The sequence below is a fragment of the Hyperolius riggenbachi genome, chromosome 4 (assembly GCF_040937935.1).
Source record: "Hyperolius riggenbachi isolate aHypRig1 chromosome 4, aHypRig1.pri, whole genome shotgun sequence".
Taxonomy (NCBI): domain Eukaryota; kingdom Metazoa; phylum Chordata; class Amphibia; order Anura; family Hyperoliidae; genus Hyperolius; species Hyperolius riggenbachi.
This window is the reverse complement of record NC_090649.1, coordinates 359,016,672-359,039,526: the sequence shown is the minus strand read 5'-3', so window position 1 is coordinate 359,039,526 and position 22,855 is coordinate 359,016,672. Positions and strand designations below refer to the sequence as shown.

The 22,855-nt window shown below is 45.4% G+C and overlaps 1 protein-coding gene across 1 annotated transcript in view; it reads left to right on the top strand.

Annotated features, from left to right (window-relative positions):
* LOC137570836 (saccharopine dehydrogenase-like oxidoreductase) overlaps positions 1 to 21,993 on the top strand; it is a 452,635-nt gene extending 430,642 nt beyond the window's left edge. The window contains exon 12 of the mRNA XM_068279544.1: positions 21,824 to 21,993. Within this exon, the coding sequence (XP_068135645.1) occupies positions 21,824 to 21,929 (106 nt within the window). The 3' untranslated portion in view covers positions 21,930 to 21,993. The remainder of the gene's footprint in view (positions 1 to 21,823) is intronic.
* Positions 21,994 to 22,855: the final 862 nt, after the last annotated feature.

The window sequence follows — 22,855 nt, the reverse complement described above, 5'->3', positions numbered from 1 at the left end:
CGGACCTCACACCCAAGATTAGGGACTTGTGTTATCATTCTGTTATACTTCAGACTAGTTCCAGGGTGTCGAGATCACGGACCTCACACCCAAGACTAGGCATTGTTGATATCTGTTATGACCTACTGCTTTCCTGACTATCCCTCTGCTTTCTGATTCGGTACCTACGCTCATCTGATTATCTGTTCCCAACCCGGCCTGCCTTTGGATACCGAATCAGCCTTCTGTCTTTGTACTTTGTCTGTCCGTGTGTTTCCGACCTGGCTTGCCCGACCTCGAGAGCTATCTCTCTCCTTAAGAGATAGTCTCCAGACCTGCTAGTGACATCCACCTTCAGGTGTCACTCACTCACAGGTCCTTCCTACCTTTAGCCTGGGACTCCACCCCTTTTGGAGGTCTCAGGCTGCTGGAAGGTTTTTGCTCTTCTCAAAAAGCAGTATTGCCCATAGTGCCAAAAACCACCTGCTCCTCGGGTGGTCTCACTCAAAGTCATTACTGTTGCACCAAAACACTCACATTACATAGGTGTCCAGAGGTTAGCTATATCTGTATTATTGGTGATTCTGCAGATCATTAATACTCAGATATATATCTGTATTCTTGGTGATACTGCAGATCACCAATAATCAGATTCTCTCTGCGTGCTGACACCGATCGTTACACCTGTCAGTCGAGGCGTTGGAGGGTGGATCCAGAAGGGCTAAGGTGAGTCATTGGACTAAAGAATGTCCGCATGTCCGACATCACCATGAGATCGCTGGAGCATCCTGTCCTTGCCTGCGTGGACATGGGAGGAGGATTACTGGCAGTGGTACCTTTATTGCGTTGTGCTGTATCATCCTTAAACGCATTGTAAAGCATAGTTGCCAGCTTGTTCTGAAAGTGCTGCATCCTTTCTGCCTTCTGGTGAGTTGGTAACATGTCCGCCACTTTGTGCCTATACCGAGGGTCTAGTAGCGTGGCCACACAGTACAGCTCATTCCCCTTGAGTTATTTTATACGGGGTCCCTCAACAGGCTGGACAGCATGAAAGACGCCATCTGCACAAAGTTGGATCCAGACGTACTATCCATCTCCTCTTGCTCTTCCTCAGTGACGTCAGGTAAGTCCTCCTCCTCCACCCAGCCACAAACAATACCATGGAAACGTTGAGCAGCACAAGCCCCCTGCAACGCCTGCTGCGGTTGTTCTTTTGCCACCGCCTCCTCCTCTAAAGAAATGCCTTCCTCATCATCCGAGTCTGAATCCTCTTCCCCACACTACTCTTCCTCCTCCTCCCCCCTCTGTGCTGCCGCAGGTGTTGTGGAAACATCTGGTTCTAATGAGAATTGATCCCTGTAACGATAGGTGTCAGCAGTAACTAAGTTCGGATTATTTGGTGATCTGCAGTATCACCAATAATTCAGATACTAGATCTGATTATGTGATGATCTTCAGAATCACCAATAATACAAATATAGCAACACAAAGAATATCGAGACCTTAGTCACACTTTATTGTAAATGAGTGTAGTGATTGGTGCATACAGTATATACTGACAGATTTGACTATACCTCACCAAAGGAGCTGGTGCGCACTGTCAGTACAGCGAACACCTCACCAGTGACAAGGGCTCACTGGTGAGTAGCGAGGTCAGACAATCGAGTCGGTAACAGCCAGGCAGATACAGTACAAAATAGGAAAGGCAGAGAAGTAACGGTTAACAGGCAGAATTTGGCAGCAATATCAGATGGGCTAAAGTACAGAATCACAAGAGCAGAGAGAGGAACGATATTCAGGCAGAGTCGGTAACTAGATCGGATGGGCAAAGGTTCAGAATCACTAGAGAGTAAGAGTAGTCAGAAACGAGCCAGAATCATAACAGATAATAACAATATAATGCACAAATCCTAGAGCTGTGTGAAATCCCCAGTTTCCGCCCGGATCAAAGCACACCGGATCTAACTAAGGTCTGAGCGCTAACGCGTAGTGATCGCAACAGTGAAGAAAGATGCACTGAATCCTCCGGGCTTAAGAGCCAGAGGAGACCTCGAAGCATGCCCCCCTGCGCCCGGCCATTCAGCGGTGGCGGGCACATGGCGTGACGTCAGCCGACCCGCAGGTCAGCTGAGCCGCCTCTTCGCCGCATAAAGGTTGTGACGGTGCACACGCGTCAACACAACCCTATGGGCAACTGACAAACCCGTCCTCGGCGTGCTAGACGCCCGAGGTACGGGCAACTGATCAGGCAGGGAAACGGAGGTAGCGACGGTGGCAGCGCTGTTCGCCGCAGCTGCCCCGTCTATATTTGTTACAATCCCACAACGTTTCCTCCTGTAACTGTTCCTGTTCATGCTCCTCCGCAGCTTGATCCACCACTCTACACACGGCGCGCTCCAGGAAGTAAGCATATGGAATCAAGTCACTGATGGTGCCTTCACTGTGTCTCACCAGGTTGGTCACCTCCTCAAACGGCCGCATGAGCCTGCATGCATTTCACATAAGTGTCCAGTTGTTGGGCCAGAACATCCCCATCTACCTACCCAGGGAACATACAGTTACCTACCCAGGGAACATACAGTTATTATAATTATGGCAGTGTACATTCCACCTCATGCCAATACTAAGTCAGCAAATGAACAACTGTTTGATGTCATTAGTAAGCAACAGAACTCACACCCTGATGCAATTTTCATCATTGCTGGAGATTTTAACCAAGCAAATCTTAAGAAGGTATTTCCCAGATTTTATCAGCACGTGGACTGTAAAACCAGAGGAGGAAACACCTTGGACCATGTCTATACAAACATAAAAGGTGCCTATAAAGGTGGCCATACACTGGTCGATTTGCCATCAGATTCGACCAACAGATAGATCCCTCTCTGAGCGAATCTGATCAGAGAGGGATCGTATGGCCACCTTTACTGCAAACAGATTGTGAACAGATTTCAGCCTGACACCGTTCACAATCTTTGGTGGTGGTGGTGCTGCCGCCGCTCCCGGCATACATTACCTGCTCCGCCAGCGTGAGTCCCCTGGACACCGCTGCTCCGTCTCTGCGCTGGTCTGGTCTCCGGCATGCTTCACTTCTTCCTGCCCGGCAGGAAGTTTAAACAGTAGAGGGCGCTCTACTGTTTAAACTTCCTGCCGGGCAGGAAGAAGTGAAGCATGCCGAAGACCAGACCAGTGCGGAGACGGAGCAGCGGTGACAGCGGGACTCGCGCCGGCGGAACAGGTAATGTATTGCGCTGTATTGCGTCGGTCGTCGGGCATTTGAACGCCGCTATCGGCGCACTCCCGACCCGCCGGCGCTCGAAAAAAATCTTCCGCGGAAATCCATTGTTCTGTCAGCGGTGTGAGCAGCGATTTCACAGCCGTTTCGATCACTGTGATCGAAACGGCTGTATATCGGCAGGAAAATGGTTAGGTGTATGGGCCCCTTAAGATCACCCCACGCCCCCCACTGGGACAGTCTGACCATCTATCTTTGTTTCTTATTCCCGCATACAAAGCCATTATCAACACTGCTAAACCAGTTAGCAAGTCTGTTAAAGTCTGGCCTGAGAATGCCATCTCTCAGCTTCAAGATTGCTTTGAAAATGCAAATTGGGATATTTTCTTTCATGAAACAGACCTGGAGACGTGTACTTCCTCTGTATTGTCATATGTTAATTTCTGTGTGGACACCATCACTGTCAACAAAAGAATTACAGTTTACCCAAATCATAAACCATGGATAACAAAAGAACTCAATGAACTCCTAAAGAATAGGAACAAAGCTTTTAAAATACAGGACAAAGAAGCATATTCTTCAGCCAGAGCAAGTCTGAAAAAGGCATATAAAATGCAAAACTTAAGTACAAACAAAGGATTGAGGAAAACTTTGAAAATGACTCAAACCCAAAGAGGAATGTGGCAAAGCATTCAACTACTCAGAGATTACAAAAAGAAGAATGGCACTCAATATACACTGGACAATAACAACCCCAGTCTAGCAGAGGAACTTAACTTCTTTGTTAGATTTGAAAAACACAACAATCTGCCTCCAGTCAACTTTGGGCCCACTACAGACTCACAGCCTTTAATCCTTCACATACATGAAGTGCAACAAGCACTCACAAAAATCAACACCAGGAAAGCTGCAGGTCTGATGGTGTGCAAGGACGTGTGCTCCAGGCCTGTGTTGGTCAACTAGCAAAAGTTTTTACACAAATATTCAACGTCTCTCTGTTCTTGGGTGTAGTCCCCTCATGCCTTAAATCCACAACCATTGTGCCAGTTTCAAAAAATCCTAGGATAACCTGTTTTAAGGATTACCGACCAGTTAATCTAACCCCTGTCATCGCCAAGTGCTTTGAACGACTGGTAGCCACACACATCAAGGCCTCCATCCCAGCAAATTTAGAACACCAGTTTGCTTACCGAACAAATAGATCAACTGAGGACGCCATCTGTGTAGCTCTCCATGCTGCCCTCTCACACCTAGAAAAACCCAACTCCTATGTTAGGATGCTCTTTGTTGACTACAGCTCAGCATTTAACACCATCGTACCTAGCCATCTGACCAACAAACTCCATGCACTAGGTCTTGCTCCCTCCATATGTACTTGGTTATTGGACTTCCTTACTAATCGCCCTCAAACTGTCAGACTAGGAAATCAGACATCCTCCACCCTTACCCTGAGCACTGGCGTGCCACAGGGCTGTGTATTAAGCCCTCTCCTCTATGCACTTTTCACCCATGACTGCCAGCCTATCAATACCTCAAACATAATTGTTAAGTTTGCAGATGATACGACTGTCATTGGGCTTATATCAGACAGTGAGGAAGCTGCATACAGAGAAGAAGTTAGGAACCTGACTGCATGGTGCGACATTAACAATCTGTTATTAAATACAAAGAAGACCAAAGAAATTATTCTGGACTTTAGGACCACCAAAAAGACCACTCACCTACCACTAATGATCTATGCAGAGGCTGTGGAGAGAGTTTCTAGCTTCAAATTTTTGGGAGCCACCATCACAGAAAACCTGTCCTGGGCTGACAATGCTTTAGCTCTAACTGGCAAAGCACAACGTCTCTACTTTTTGAGGAAACTAAGGAGCGCTAACCTCCCACAGAAGCTGCTGGTTAATTTCTACAGATGCACTATAGAAAGCGTTCTGACCAATTGCATGACGGCCTGGTACAACAGCTGCACCAAGGCTACTAGAGAAGCCCTGCAGCGAGTTGTTAAAACAGCAGAAGCCATTATCGGCACTGAACTACCATCACTGGAACTTTTGTATAATACTTGCAGCGTGAGAAGGGCCAAAAACATTATCAAGGACAACACTCTGGAAATGCCTTGTTTGAGCTCCTTCCATCAGGTAAACGTTTTAGATCAATCCGCACAAACACAAACAGACTGAAAAACAGCTTTTTCCCATCCGCCATAAACTTGATGAACTCTGAATCCTCTCTGACATAATTAACACTGTGTACAAATTGTTAAAATATCTGTAATACCTGGCATACTTGTATAATTTCTTCTCTTCCTACCCTTGTTACTATCACTATGTTCCCTATATGCACCGTGGGGTTGTCATGAAAAGTAGTTTCGTTGGGTTACACAATGACAATAAAGTGCTTGAATTGAATTGAATTGCATCTCCCCAGAGTGTGTCCTACTGTAGTTGTAGAGGTACTGGGTGACTGCTTTTATTCCTGTTCTAGCAGGTGAGAGAACATAAGGAGGGTCGAATTCCAGTGAGTCGGGCTACCGCAAATCAGGCGTCTCACCGGCAACTTGTTTCTCCACTGAATATCGGCAAAGTGTGCCATGGCTGTGTAAGACCACCTGAAATGCCCACACAACTTCCTGGCCTGTTTCAGGACATCCTCTAAGCCTGGGTACTTTGACACAAATCTTTGAAAGAATAAATTCAGCACATGTGCCATGCAGGGTACATGTGTCAGCTTTCCCAAATTCAAAGCGGAAATGAGATTGCTGTTGTTGTCACACACCACATTGCGGATCTCCAGCTGGTGCGGGGTCAGCCACTGATCCACCTAATTGTTAAGATCAGCCAGGAGAGCTGCTCCAGTGTGACTCTCCGCTTTGAGGCAAGACATGTCTAAGATGGCGTGACACCGTCATACCTGGCATGCAGCATAGGCCCTGGGGAGCTTGGGCTGTGTAGCTGGAGAGGAAATCGCTGCACCAGTAGAGTTGAACTGCCACTCAGCCAAGGAGGAGGAGGAGGACAGCGAAGAAAATGTAGCAGGAGGAGAGGAGGTGGCAGCAGGCCTGCCTGCAAGCTGTGGAGTTGTCACTAGGTCCGCTGCACAGCCATGTATTCCCTGCTTGCCATCGGTCACCAGGTTGACCCAATGGGCTGGTGTAAGTAATGTCCCTGCCTTGACCGTGCTTGGCAGACCAAGCATCCGTGGTCAGATAGGCCCTTGACCCAACAACTGTGTGCCAGAGATGACACCACTTGCCTCTCAACTTCACGGTACAGTTTGGGTATCACCTTTTTAGAGAAATAATTGCGGCCTGGTATCTTCCACTGCAGTGTCCCAATGGCCACAAATTTACGGAAGGCCTCAGAGTCCACCAGCTGGCATGGTAAAAGCTGGTGAGCTAACAGTACCACCAAGCCAGCTGTCAGACGCCGGGCAAGGGGGTGACTGGTAGAAATTGGCTTCTTCCGTTCAAAGATTTCCTTCACAGACACCTGGCTGCTGTGGGCAGAGGAGCAGGAACCACTGAAGGTCAGAGGCGGAGTGGAGGAGGGTGGCTGTGAAGGTGCAAGGAAGAAAGTGGCTGAAGATGCAGCACCTGAAGGAGGAAGGGGAGAAGGTGGGTGGCTTTTCTTTTGTGTGCTGCTTTTGCTCAGGTGCTCTTCCCATTGCAGTTTGTGTCTTTTCTGCATGTGCCTTCGTAAGTCACTTGTCCCTACGTGGGTGTTGGCCTTTCCGCGGCTCAATTTTTGGAGGCAGAGAGAACAGATGGCATTGCTCTGATCTGAGGCAGACACATGAAAACATTTCCAAACCGCTGAGCCCCCCTGGGGTGATGGCACTATGGTGGCATCAGCAGCTGATGTTGAAGGGCATGTTGACTGGCTGTCCATAGGTGGCAATACATGGCGCCGGACACTGCCACCAGCTGTTTCTGACGACAAGCTCCCCCTGCTTCTTTCAGCAACTCGTCTCCTCCTACTCCTCTCTGACTCCCCCTCTGAACTTTCCCTCTGTTCATCTGCTCTATTGGGAACCCACGTGGCATCCGTATCATCGTCATCATCATAATCATCCTGCCCAGCTTCGCTTGCCTCAAGACACCTCCAAAACTGCACCAACAGCAGGTACTTCATCATCTTCCTCCTCACACGTTACCTCCATAGTGTCGCCTAACTCACACATATGAGGTGGTGTAACTTGCTTAGTGCCTTCATCTGGTTGTAAAAATAATGGCTGTGCATCAGTGATTTCCCCACCAAATAACTCCTGCGAACTGTCAAATGCAGCGGATGGGGTGCTTGTAGTAGTGCTGGTGGCTGTGGAAGATGAGGTGTTCTGTGTTAAATAGTTAACTACGTCCTGACGTGCCTTCTTCTGAGCACTGTACTTTGGTCCAGGGCCGCCCAAAATCACATCAGCACGTCCTCGCACAGACCTGCCTGGTGGCCTTCCTCTGGGTCTGCCTCTACCTCTGCCTCTACCTGTTTTGTCCATATCGGGGGGGATGAAGTGAAAGGTATGCACTGACTTGACTAATACAATTTGCAGTCACACAGGTGCAGTTCACAGGTATGCACGGAGTGGTTTATCACACTGCGTACACTCACGTAGGTAGGTGGGTGCACTGAACACAACAGGTAGGTATATGCAGTGACGGGTATTACAAATGTGCACCTGTCACACAAACGTACCGTGAACAGGTACAGTGACTGGTGGTATTAAATATCACACTGCATGCGCTCACGTAGGTAGGTGGGTGCACTGAAGTGAACAACAAGTAGGTATATGCAGTGATGGGTATTACAAATGTGCACCTGTCACACACAGACAGGTACCGGACAGGCACAGGGACACTGCGTGCACTCAAGTAGGTAGGTGGGTGCACTGAAGTGAACAACAAGTAGGTATATGCAGTGATGGGTATTACAAATGTGCACCTGTCACACACAGACAGGTACCGGACAGGCACAGTGAAACTGCATGCGCCCACGAAGGTAGGTGGGTGCAGTGAAGTGATCAACAGTTAGGTATATGCAGTCATGGGTATTACAAATCTGTACCTGGCACAGTAGTAATTATACCACCAAGGAGCCAAAGGCCAGCTGTGACTGACTGACAGGGCTGTATATAATGCAAGTGGGCCACAAAAAAACAACAAAAAAATAGATCACAAGTCCAAGATTAGCTCTCAAAAGAGCTGTTGAGGGGTGCTTTTTAGCAATAAGAATCAGCAAGGAGCAAGCTAAGAAGCCTACAAGAGCCTAACTAAGCTTTCCTTCTAGGTCTCTGCACAGCAGCTCTCCCTTCTCTTATTACTGCAGGCACATGAGTGAGTGAAAAGCCTGATGCTGCCTGCCTTTTATAAGGGGGGAGTGGCTCCAGGAGGGAGTGTAGCCTTATTGGCTACAATGTGCCTGCTGACTGTGATGTAGAGGGTCAAAGTTGACCCTAATGATGCATTATGGGGGCGAATCGAACTACCGGAAAAGTTTGCGGTTCTCCGCGAACCACGGAAGTTCGCCGGGAACCGTTCGGGCCATCTCTAATTAGAATTGTGACACAATTAAATGTTTTGTGGTATTAGACAATTTACATATGTACCATCAATTGGTTAATTGCCTGTCCAGCTAAATCACTTGGCAACAGATCCAAAAAGCTTTTAGAACTCTTACTCATTGTTCAGTTCATATGTCTGAGAAAGTGGGGGAGTGACCCCAATGAAACGCGTTGCATGTTCTAATAAAACCAAAGCCAAGTAGTGCAAAGCAACGGGTGTAACATATTATTCTGCTCATATGAATGACTTGAAGATTACAGTATAGTACTGTATATTATCAAACAGCATTTCATTTTACCGAGCTTGAAAAAGTTCTGTAAAGAACACTGAGCAAATATTGCATGTGAACTGTAATAGATGTCCAAATGCTGTCATAAAAGCAAAATGTGGTCTCACAAAGTACAGACATAAGGGACGGAATGATCCTTATTTAATCTAAGTTACTGTGGCTGTTGTATTTTTCACTCAGCTTTTATAAATTACAATGCTTGTCTAGGAAAGCCATTGATGTTGATGTGTACTGTATTCTAGACTTCACTCTTCTATGCTGCCTTTTTAAAATCCACTCCAGTATTTTGTGTTCTCTCTCTGTGACTGGTGCTCAGGTGAGACTAAAAGGGCTGATTATACATCCCAGATTAGACCTACTGTGGGAAGCACATGGCTGTGCTGGTGGTTTCTGTTTGGCTTGATTTGGTAAAAATGCTTGCTAAAGTTTTGTTTGCTTTATTTATGGGTTTTTTTCTTGTAAAAACATTTATGACACAAATAAACTGATATACTGTATATACTCGACTAGAAATTTAGGTCTGACTAAATAAAAGTATAGAGGTCGACTTGTACTCGAGTTGGACCTAGATTTCTTTCCCATTTGCACCAGATGGTGGAAAGTGACACTTTCTTGATAAAGAAAGTGCCAAGAAAAACACAGGTCTGAAAGTTCTGGTCACAACAATTAACAAGGAAAAGGCAAGGGGAAAATATTGGGCTGCAGTGCTTACTTCGGTTGGAGAGAGAGTTGATAATTGCTACACTTGGGGACTTGGAGGAGTTACTGGCTGCACTTTAGGGCCAGGAGAAGTTAATGGCTGCAATACTTCATGCAGTACAGTCATTACCCCCTCCTGGACCACAAATGCAGCTGTTAATTCCTCCTGTCCCTAAGTGCATCCATAAAGTTTGCTGGGTAGACTTATACTTGAGTCAATATAAATTACAGCTTAAGATGGTCAAATATTGGATGCAATTTATACACAAGGTCCACTTATATTTCAGAATACATCCTATATGTGATTTACAAGGGCCATCATAAATGCCACTTAAATCCCCCGACACTACAAGATAAACTGTTATCCCTGTTTTAACTCCCTTTTCCCATTTCAGCATTTCTTTTCTTTGTATACAGGGAAGAAAGAGTAGGGATGGTCGCTGGATTACGCGGAATTAAGATTTTCACGATTCCAGACGGAATTTGGTGACTCCGGTTCTGTTGCGATAGAACGGAATTGCTATAGCGGAATTTCTGTGGAAAAATTTGGAATTCCATGGAATGCCACCAAATGAATTTCTGCCTAAAATAAGAATTTCTGCTCAACAGACTTACAAGTTCCACCCAAACTCTCCTCCCTTTTCCTCCTGTCTTGTCTTCCAGGGAATTGTAGGATGTCAAAAGCCAGCTCACATACAATGGCCAGGAATGGAACCCAGGCCTACCACTTGGAAGGCAGCTATCCTCACCATTATACCACCAACAATACACACTACAATGCTACATGCTGAAGCCAGCCTAGCATGTACCATTGTGATATACCCAAGAGAAAAATGAGCTTACTTAGGGAATTGTAGGATGTCAAAAGCCAGCTCACATACATTTTGCAGTAGGGGAACAGAGGCGCCAGCAGAATAAAAGTTGATAAAACCTTTAAAATTTGCTAGGAGGAAGTGGTGGACTCACCTCCATAAAGCAGACATGAAAGACTGTCTGAAAAGTAGCAATTACTTTTATTATATAGTACCCCAAAAGTGCAACGCATTTCGCAGGCCAAGCCCGCTTCATCAGGCAATAAACACGGGGACAAAACTGTAGACAATAGACAGTACATTATGCTATAGTAAATTCTTCAGTTACAAGATGCATATTAATATATTACATATAATAAAGCATACCATATGAAAAATTGTTTCGTGGAGATAGCATAAAAAGTTGGGTGTACAAGTAAACAATAGGGGGTAGAGGCTATGGTGCTCGTGATAGTAATGGGCTATGGGGTGTTTTTTACACAGATTTGCAATAAGTGGTATCGGTAATGAAAAAGGGTATATGTCGGCAAGTGTAATGGGTAATAGAGCATTGAGAAGAGAACAGGGGGCCAGAAATATAAGGTAAAGTGTGCCAATAAAATAACAAAGAACTCACCAGAATTTCAGCAATAGCAGGTGTAGCGCCTCAGTGGAGTGGTGAGGATGCTCAACTCCTTATATATACACAGGTACTTGCTAATAGGGCCAATTAGATGTGTGGGAGGTGTTGGCGAAAGCCCATTGGCTACTCGCAAGCCCGCCCTAACCCCACCCACCCTTCCCAAAAACCCAATTCACTGAACACAGATGGCGAGAACCCATTGGCTGCTCGCATACTCGCCCTAACCCCGCCCACCCAGCACCTCCCACACATCTAATTGGCCCTATTAGCAAGTACCTGTGTATATATAAGGAGTTGAGCATCCTCACCACTCCACTGAGGCGCTACACCTGCTATTGCTGAAATTCTGGTGAGTTCTTTATGTTATTTTATTGGCATACTTTACCTTATATTTCTAGCCCCCTGTTCTCTTCTCAATGCTCTATTACCCATTACACTTGCTGACATATACCCTTGTTCATTACCGATACCACTCATTGCAAAGTTGTGTAAAAAACACCCCATAGCCCATTACTATTACGAGCACCATAGCCTCTACCCCCTATTGTTTACTTGTACACCCAACTTTTTATGCTATCTCCACGAAACAATTTTTCATATGGTATGCTTTATGATATGTAATTATAATATATTAATATGCATCTTGTAACTGCAGAATTCACTATAGCATAATGTACTGTCTGTTGTCTACGGTTTTGTCCCCAATGTTTATTGCCTGATGAAGCGGGCTTGGCCTGCGAAACGTGTTGCACTTTTGTGGTACTATATAATAAATGTGATTGCTACTTTTCAGACAGTCTTTCATGTCTGCTTTATGGAGGTAAGTCCACCACTTCCTCCTAGCAAATTTTAAAGGTTTTATCCACTTTTATTCTGCTGGCGCCTCTGTTCTACTGCAAAATCGTGTCCACCCCTGGTGGAGGGGTGATCTACCCCTTTTTCTCATCTACAGAGAGCGACTTCTTAGCCCTGAGTGAGGACAGGTCTAATCTCCTCACCTGCTTATACAGTGGTTGCCTGTGTGGTAACCCACGTTTGTGAATATATTCTTCTCACTGATTTGTCTTACTTCGTTTATGTTTTAACATACTATTGGGCTCTCGGTTCTCTACATTTTATCTCCCTACAAGCCTTGCTTGGCCGGTTCTATCATAGAACAAGCGAACATATACGCCGATAGCAGCCCGACCATGAACTTCATAGGAGGATAGATCCGTCCACCGAGATGATCTGCTGGCCCAGTTTAAACAATCTCCGGTTATCCCCTCCAAACCAGACACCAGCCCAGCCGACAGTACCCCTCCAGTCCCATCTGTCAACCTCAAACCCGTTTTTTCAGAAATTGGAATCTGCACTTAAAGATGAGTTCTTTCACTTAGCGGACATTGCTATGCAGCAGACACACATCGATGAAAAAAATCTCACCCGATGGGATCCGAATTAAAACACTCACGGCTTTCCCTAAGGATCCTACCTTCAGTTCAGACTGGTACATTTACCTTGAGATCTGTACTGCTGGTATGATGGAGAGGATCATAGCTAAAAGAAAAACCTTAATTAGTGAATTGCAGCCCATCATATATGAATGTAACGATTTCCTACTTAACCATAAAAACAGTGACCAATACCACCCCCTTATGTCAAATTTTACCTCCAGAGTTAAACGCTTCGAACTTGACATCACTGAGTCAAAACTTAAAAAAACTGAACAGGGACCGTCTAGCATATGCTGAGCACCGGGAGAGGGAACGCAAGCCACGTCCCACCCCCGCTTTTCAGCTGACGGGCCCCAACCCTCCACCACCATCCCCACTCATGAGTCTCAATATTCCCCCACCCCCATTTAGGTTCCCACCATTCCCACCACCCCCATTCTACTCCCCACACCAAAAGGCACCAACACCTTCCGTAGCACTTCCCCCACCACCCTTGCATATACCTCCAGCCTCACACACGGTTCCCCCACCACACCAGAACACCTTACCCAAACTTGCCCCCTTTGCGGGTGTGGCCCCACCTCCAAACAGTTTTGATTGTGCAAAAAACCCCACAATAGCATCAAAAATCCAACGCATTAAAACCAACAAAAAAAACTTCTGTTACTTTAAATTTAACTTTATACCGAATGGCCCCCGGCAACTTTACTTAAAACCACCCAGGACACCCACATCAACCAATCTAATACCACTTCTACTATACCAGCTACCACTATTGCGGACTCACCCGTCCAAGCCTCCCAGATTAGCATATGCCACTCAAACCCTGACTCTCTTGACTTTACATTACACCCCACCCCACAATCCCCAACCAATCAAAACTCAATTCCGACCCAGGGCAACACCACCACCAACCCACATAAAATCCAAACTGATCTAAAAAACCTTTTTCCAACCGGCTAATGACAATGCCACCTCCAGCAGTGAATCAGCTAATCACACCCTTTCCAGGGGAGGACTGGCCAGGGGGGAAGGGGGGAAATTTCCCCCAGGCTGCCTCTCATTTAATGATTTAGGGCTGGTACAGTGCCTGGTACATGTTTTTGTATAAGGTAATGTGAACCACTAGGCTGGCCGAGGGAAATCAATGCCTAATTACAGGGTAATTAGAGGGTGGGCATGTTGGTAAATATAAACAGCATGATGCAGAGCAGAGGCTTGTCTGCAGGGTCCGTGGGAAAATATCTGTCTGATTTCGGGTTGAAATTGGTTGAAAGTATCGATCTGAGATGCTGGGAAATCTCTGGCTGATGTGGTCGATCGAGTGCGATAATCACAAACAATGAATGCGACGGAAACCCTGGCCGTTGTAACTCAAAATGTTTTATGTGCCCCCCCCCCATTGCCAGTGCATTATACTTTACCTGTCACGCTGTCCCTCATGTGTCCTTGCTGTATTTGCCATGCGACTTTTGGCATATAGCACGTGGGGCACGTGTGTGATGTAATTTAGGCCCGGGCTGCTGTGAAAATGGGCCTCTAGTTTGTGTTTTCCCTCCAGGCCAAAAGGTCCCAGTCCTCCCCTGACCCTTTCTCCCTCTTTTTTAGAACTCCCCTCAGCACTATCACAAAACATCCTCTCCACCCAATTACCAAGCCCAGGTTCAGAGAAGGTACTTTTCCAACTCACCAACAAGTCCAAACGACCACTACCAGATACAGAAAAAGAGAAAGTAGAGGGAAAAGGAAAAAGAAACAAACCATAAAAACATACCACTCCCCCCCACAAATTCCAACAGATGTATCTTTAATCTGTAAGACCACATCCTCAGTACCCATGAGACCACCCTTTTAGAAAAAGGTTTATCTTTTTGCCCAACCAATCAAGTCAATACATTCGAACTTTTTTCAGATCTCAACAGCTATATCCGCAAACTAACACTTAAAAGACATTATGCCATCAAAAACCTCAAACCCACCGAAGATAATGCCCTTACCTCGCTTATCATCACCAACAATGATACCCTACCCAACGTTACCATTTTTCACCCTGAAATCAGTACAGAGAAATACATTGCCACTCAGTTAAAAGGGAGATCCCGTTTTTACCCAGTAGCATCCAAGGGCTGCTTCATTGAAACCTTTTACTCTTTAGTACTCCAAGACCTACAGACGTTACATGATGACCTACCCACCCCTATATCCAACCTTAGTCAACGAGAATCCCAGGCCCTAAAAAATCTACAGAAAAACCACAATCTGATCATCAAACCTGCAGATAAGGGGGAGGCATAGTTATACTCAACCGCTCAGACTATCTAGAGGAAGCGGCCAGGCTCCTTGACAATCCCAAACATTCTGAAACTCTGACCACAGATCCAACTCCCTCTCTAAATATCACACTAAAAACCCTTATCAATAATGCTTTCCTATCTAACATCATTATTGATAATAAAGTTTCTTTCATTTTTGGTACTCAACCAATAACCCCCATTTTCTACTATCTAGTATCTACCAAAAATACATAAAGATTTACAAAAACCGCCCGGTAGACCCATCATCTCAGGCATCAACTCCATCACCAGCAATCTTTCCAGATTCCTTGACCAACATCTACAGCCACACATGCAGTCCCTTCTTTCCTTTCTAAAAGATTTGCAACAACATACTACTCCTACGTGACATCGCATGGCAGCCGGATTATGTCTGGCTGACATGCGATGTCACCTCCCTTTATACCAATATCCCCCATCCCTTCGGCCTCCAAGCAATACAATATTACCCAGCCACCAACCCATCCATGCCACTTACACAACAAACCTTCCTTTTACAATGCACAGAGTTCATCCTCAACAATAACATATTCACGTTTAACGATAAAATTTACCATCAGACAAGTGGGACCGCGATGGGGAGCTCGTTTGCTCCCTCGTATGCTAATCTTACAATGGGATTTCTAGAATTACATTAATTATCCACACATCATCCATTTTCCGACAATATTGTACTATATAAGCGATATATCGATGACCTTATTTTCATTTGGAAAGGCGACACTATACTCATTCCCCACTTTGTCAGTTACCTTAATTCAAATTCAGCAGGACTTCAATTTACACACCATCATCATACCTCCTCCATTGAGTTTCTTGACCTCACTCTGTATATAGAATCCAATCATATCATGACAAAAACTTTTTTCAAACCAGTCGATGCCAACAACTATATACATTTCAAGAGCTTTCACCACCACCCTTGGATTACTAACACCCCCTACAGTCAATACAGAAGAATACATAGGAACTGCACTGACCAATCACAATTTGATATACAATCCGAGATTCTCACAAAAAAAATTCACAGATCGTCATTATCCAAAAAAACCTATCAAAGATGCAAGACATAGAGCCAAATGTTTCAACCCCCCCACCACCATTAGACAACCTTCCAATACCACAGACCCACCCCGGTTCATTACTAGTTACAATGCCCAACATCTGTCCATCCGCAATATTCTAAAAAATCGTTGGGACATTCTCATGCAAGACCCCTACTTACGGCCCTTATTACCCACAGCACCTTCAATTACATACAGGAGAGCACCAAATCTCCGCAATCTCTTAGCGCCGAGCAAATTACGTACAACTAATGAACTCTCCCCTCCGCAAGCACAGGAGCCTGGCTACTTCCCCTGCAACAAGAACCACTGCACAGCTTGCCAGTTCATCAACACCTGTGCTTCCTTTGTTTCCTCTAGCACCAATATTCAATATCCCATAAAAAAACACCTCACCTGTGAATCCAGATTCATCATCTATGTCATTTCATGCCCTTGCCGTCTCCAGTACGTGGGTAGAACTACACAGTTGACCCGCAGCAGAATCGGGCAACACAAAAGTAACAACACCAATAAATTCCCCCTTTACAGCGTTTCACGGCACTTTTGCACCCACCACAACAATAACCCACAACTCTTCAGCATCACACTGCTTGACTCTATTGATGCAAGTTTACCAAATGCGTTCGAACAACTTAAAAAACATGAAATGTACTGGATACAAACTCTAAGAACCCTCATACCTGAAGGTCTGAATGAAGTCTTGGAAAAAATCTACTAAAATACTACCTATTCCGTTTTTTCTTTTATCACTGGCCGCTCTCTTTTATCCTTTTATGTGTAATATTTTTAGTTCTCCTATTTTTAGTTTTTTTATTATTTATATTTGTATTTTTTCATTTTTAATATAGCAACATCTATCTTTACAACAATATTTACATATCTGTATATTCACATTATTTATACCAATCATTAGAATGGTTCATAAATTATACATCTTTATTTGTCTTGTTTTACTTTGTCTTCTTCCTCCTTTTTATCTCATTGTTTTTACCCTCATTTTTTTTCCAATTATTTACAACTTGTCTTCCAATGTTTATGTTTTTTTTGTATGAGTATTTGCCTTATGCCAAATGTATTAATATTAATCCTGCCATTATTAATATATGAGAGAGAGAGAGAGAGAAAGAGAGAGAGAGAGAGAGAGAGAAAGAGAGAGAGAGAGAGAGAGAGAAAGAGAGAGAGAAAGAGAAAGAGAGAGAGAAAGAGAGAGAAAGAGAAAGAGAGAGAGAAAGAGAAAGAGAAAGAGAAAGAGGAAGAGAAAGAGAAAGAGAAAGAGAAAGAGAAAGAGAGAGAGAGAGAGAGAGAGAGAGAGAGTCCTGGCCAATGTATGTGAGCTGGCTTTTGACATCCTACAATTACCTAAGTCAGCTCATTTTTCTCTTGGGTATGGTACATGCTAGGCTGGCTTCAGCATGTAGCATTGCAGTGTGTAGTGTTGGTGGTATAATGGTGGGCTGTACTCCCCGGGGATGCATGCCATCCGGGCCAGGTGCCTATTTTTTAATTTATTTAGTCTTGCCTTCACTGCTTCCTGCGTTAAGTATTTAATATTAATATTACAGTTGGAAGATTGAGACTCTTCTGCCTCTGTAATTTGCAACAGTTATGTTTCCCTTGTGAAGACAGCAGCAAAGAAAGCATTTAACCTGCTGGGCGGTCTGGACGAGCTCAGCTCGTCCAGTACCGCCGGAGCCTGCCGCCAGGGCCGGCCTTAGGTTTCACAGCGCCCTGAGCGAAACATGATTTTGGTGCCCCCCCCCCCCCCTGTTTCAGCCTCTGTGCGCGTGCACACACAGTTTGGGATGGGCCCCTCCAACCTATCTGCCCCCCATCCCCTCCCCTGGGCAATCTACCACAAACAAAAAGATTATATAAATAGAGGCTGCAGGTTTAAATCTGGCCTCCCACAATGCAAAATACAGCTGCAAACAGTAGGCACTTATTTCCACCCATATAGCTGCTATTTATATGGGCCCATGACTGTTTCCCCTGGCCCGCATCACAACTGTCAAATGGAACATAGAAATTTGGGCGCCCAGTAATGGATTAAATTATCTCTCACACAGAAATCCCCCAACGCCTAATGCTGGGAAAACATGGTTTGTTTTTGAGCCATTTAGATGGCTTGATAGATATTTTCCGACATGTCCGATCTCCCGCTCGATCGTTTCGCTGCTCGATTTGTGACAGCAGTGAATGGAAAAAGATAAGAAAAACGAGCGGAAGATAAGAGAATCGACTGCAGAATCAAGCAGCGAAACGATCGAGCGGCAAAAACGAGCCGTGTATGCCCAGCATAATGCAGGCACCCCCAGCCACAAAAGAGAAATCAGGCAGACAGCAGATCCATGCACGTATGCACACACACACACAATCTATATACACAGCCACATGCTACACACGCACACAATCTATATACACAGACACACGTTACACACGCACACAATCTATATACACAGCCACACGCTACACACGCACACAATCTATATACACAGCCACACGCTACACACGCACACAATCTATATACACAGACACACGTTACACACGCACACAATCTATATACACAGACACACGTTACACACGCACACAATCTATATACACAGACACACGTTACACACGCACACAATCTATATACACAGACACACGCTACACACGCACACAATCTATATACACAGACACACGTTACACACGCACACAATCTATATACACAGACACACGTTACACACGCACACAATCTATATACACAGACACACGTTACACACGCACACAATCTATATACACAGACACACGTTACACACACACACAATCTATATACACAGACACACGTTACACACGCACACAATCTATATACACAGACACACGTTACACACGCACACAATCTATATACACAAACACACGCACACAATCTATATACACAGACACACGTTACACACGCACACAATCTATATACACAGACACACGCACACAATCTATATACACAGACACACGTTACACACGCACACAATCTATATACACAGACACACGCACACAATCTATATACACAGACACACGTTACACACGCACACAATCTATATACACAGACACACGCACACAATCTATATACACAGACACACGTTACACACGCACACAATCTATATACACAGACACACGCACACAATCTATATACACAGACACACGTTACACACGCACACAATCTATATACACAGACACACGTTACACACGCACACAATCTATATACATGGCCACACGCACGCAATCTGTATACACGGCCACTTGCATGCAATCTATATACACGGACATGCTACACACGCACACCCTATATACACACACACGCTCACCCTATATATACACACACACGCACACGCACACACACACACACACACCCCTGTACACACCCCTGTACACACACACACACACACACACACACAAAAGACACACACACAAAAGACACACACACACACACACACACACACACACACTGTACACACACACACACACACACACACACTGTACACACACACACACACACACACACACACACACACACAGCCGTTTTCAAGTGATACACACATACTTACTTATGCTAACACACTTTACACTTATCCTAACTTTCTGGCCAGAACACAGAAAATACATCCTAGCCACGGCAGACAGGACAAGACAAACCCTGTCTGTAGGGGATTACTCCAGAAGAAAGAAAAATACACACAAGTTCCAGCAGCCCAAATGGGGATTACCTCGCCACCTCGGACTGCTGCTGTATCCATCCTCCGTGCTTGATGAGGCGGGGAGGGGGGCTGATGAGGGAGTCCGAGCAGGAGGTTGGAGAAGTATGCCTCCTCCAGGTCCTAGTGCCCGCTGCTGCACCAGAGACAACAGCTTGCTCTGCTCGCTCGCAAATAGTTTTGTCCGCCTGGTTGTTAATGCCAGGAGCGCCCCCCTGGAAGCCGGCGCCCTGAGCGATCGCTCCGGTCGCTCAGGTCAAAGGCCGGCCCTGCCTGCCGCTCAGGCCCTGCCGGGCCGATTTCGCTCAAATAAAAAGCAGCACAAGCAGCCGGCACTTTGCCAGCCGCGTGTGCTGCCTGATCGCCGCTGCAGTGCGGCGATTCGCCGCATGCAGCGGCGAAAGAGGGTCCCCCCAGCCGCCTGAGCCCAGCGTAGCCGGAACAAAAAGTTCCGGCCAGCGCTAAGGGCTGGATCGGAGGCGGCTGACGTCAGGACGTCGGCTGACGTCCATGACGTCACTCCGCTCGTCGCCATGGCGACGAGGTAAGCGAAACACGGAAGGCCGCTCATTGCGGCCTTTCGTGTTATTTCTGGCCGCCGGAGGCGATCAGAAGATCGCCTCCGGAGCGCCCTCTAGTGGGCTTTCATGCAGCCTTTTTTTTTTTTTTATGTCATGTGTTTTGTATGCGTTTTTCATGAATTTTTATATGCGTTTAAAAAAAAAAAAAAACAACAACAATGTTTTCTGATGTATTTCTGTTTCCTGTTGTCTTCCTAGTGATTTGCAAAAAACGCAATAGAAAAACACATGCAAAATGCATACAAAACGCATATGCGTTTTGTATATGCAAATCGTGAACGCATTAAAACGCATGCAAAAACACAGACGCACAGAAAACACAAGTAAAACGCATTAAAAAAATGCACAAAGGCAGAAAACCGACCTTTCACGCAAGGTCAAGTGTGCACCCAGCCTCAGGCCATAAATAGTATAAAAAAAAAAAAAAAAAGAAGAGTCCCTAAAGTAACTATCTATGCATTTTTTTTAAATGCTGTCTTTCTTTTTATGAGTGTTTTATTTTGGTAGCTATGGGTGGGGAAGGAGGTATTAATTTATTTTTATTTAATTTACAATGTGTAAAATGTGTATTTTTTTTTTTACTACTAGATGTCCTCACACTCACTCTTTCTCTGTACTTAGAACGAGCACGGAGGCAGTGCTGTTACAGCAAAGCTCATTGGCTTCTCGTTCAAGCATGATGTTTGCCTTATGGGCACTTTCACTGGTTCAGAGAAGCCTTCTTCTCTTTCACCAATCGCGGCTCTGCAGGTTCCAACCGGTACCCGGGGTGGTGGGGGCTGCCCTCACTGATGGTAGCGGGTGAGGACATTTTAAAACGTCCTGTGGTCCGTTAAGGGGAACAAACAGGACATTTTAAAACGACGGGCAGGCGGATAGTGGTTAAAGGGACTCCGAGCTCAAAATAAAAATGAAATTGGTACTCACCTTGGGCTTTCTGCAGCCCAGTGTAGGTCGGGAGGTCCCACGATGGCGTCCTGGCTCTTCTCCTAGGCCTTCCCTCAGAAATGGCTGCCCGGCGGCTCCCGGAAGCTCCCCGCGACACTGGGACCGAGTGTCGGGCTCTTTCTTCCGTATACGGCACCACGCTGGCCGCCTCGCGTCACCACGGCGGCCGGCGAGACAGTGCTGCGCATGCACGCTTAAATCGCGCATGCGCTGTACTGTCACGCCGGCCGCCATGATGACGCGAGGTGGCCGGCGTGGTGACATTAGATGTGATGTATATGGAGGAAGGAGCCCGACACTTGGTCCCAGTGTCGCGGGGAGCCACCGGGCAGCCATTTCTGAGGGAAGGCCTAGGAGAAGAGCCAGGACGCCATCGTGGGACCTCCCGACCTACACTGGGCTGCAGAAAGCCCAAGGTGAGTACCAATTTCATTTTTATTTTGAGCTCGGAGTCCCTTTAAAATGGTTTGTCTTACCCCAGATTGATTAGCACTGTGGCAAAAAAATTTTTTTTTTTTTTTTTATTAACTTATCTTTGTTTTCCAGGGGAGGAGTTTATACACCAGGTGCAGCATTTTCTAAAACCAAGCTGATTGAACGACTTAACAAACATGGACTTCACTTTACTGTTATCAGCAGATCTGAAAACTGAATTTTATTTCTATTGAAACTGCACAGATAATTAATAATAATAGTAATAATCTTGCTGAGTACTGAAAATGGAGTAACCAAATTACATTGAGTTCTTGATTTATAAGCTGATCAAAATTGCACTAATAAAAGATTTCATCTAAAAAGATTTGGTTGCATATCTGCTATTTTAACTTAACACTTTACAATGAATTCCAAATATTCTGTACTGAGACAAAACAAACGTTAAATTGCTCAGAAGGGTTTCTACCTGCCTGTAATCTACACCTAAATAGACTGTGAGCTCAGATAGGCAAGACATTTTCCTGTTTTTCTTTGTTTGTAGTGCTGTGTTTGCTGAGTGATATATACCACAACATTAAAACTATTGACCGATAAAGTGAATAACGATTATTTTGTTACAATGACACCTGCCAAATGTTGGATATATAGGCCGCAAATAAAGGTTGCCATACATCTAGTGATTTTGTGGCCTGATCGACCATCTGATACGATAATTTTATCGAAATGGAGGAAAATGAATGCCACAACAAGTATGTCCGGTTAACGATTTGACCAATTTCGGGGTGAAATCTTTGGTTGACATGGTCAATCAAGTGCATGGGGTAACAGGGTGTGATATCAGGATGAACGCGGCACAAACCCCAGCTGCTGTCCCCTCGAGTGTTAACGTGACACTGCATCCACCTCCGCGGTTCCCCCAAATGTTAATGTGCCCCCCCCCCCTTCCCCTGGTGCCTGTGAGGTGAGGATGGGATTTGTATGTGATAGAATACTATTTAACCTCCCTGGCGGGACTCCCGAGCTATGCTCATTCTACCTGCTGGGAGCTCTATGCAGACTATAGCAGTGGTGCTCAGCAGAGCTCGAATATTCGAGTAGCTCGAATATTCGAGCTCTTTTTCAGCTATTCGAGCTCGGTATTCG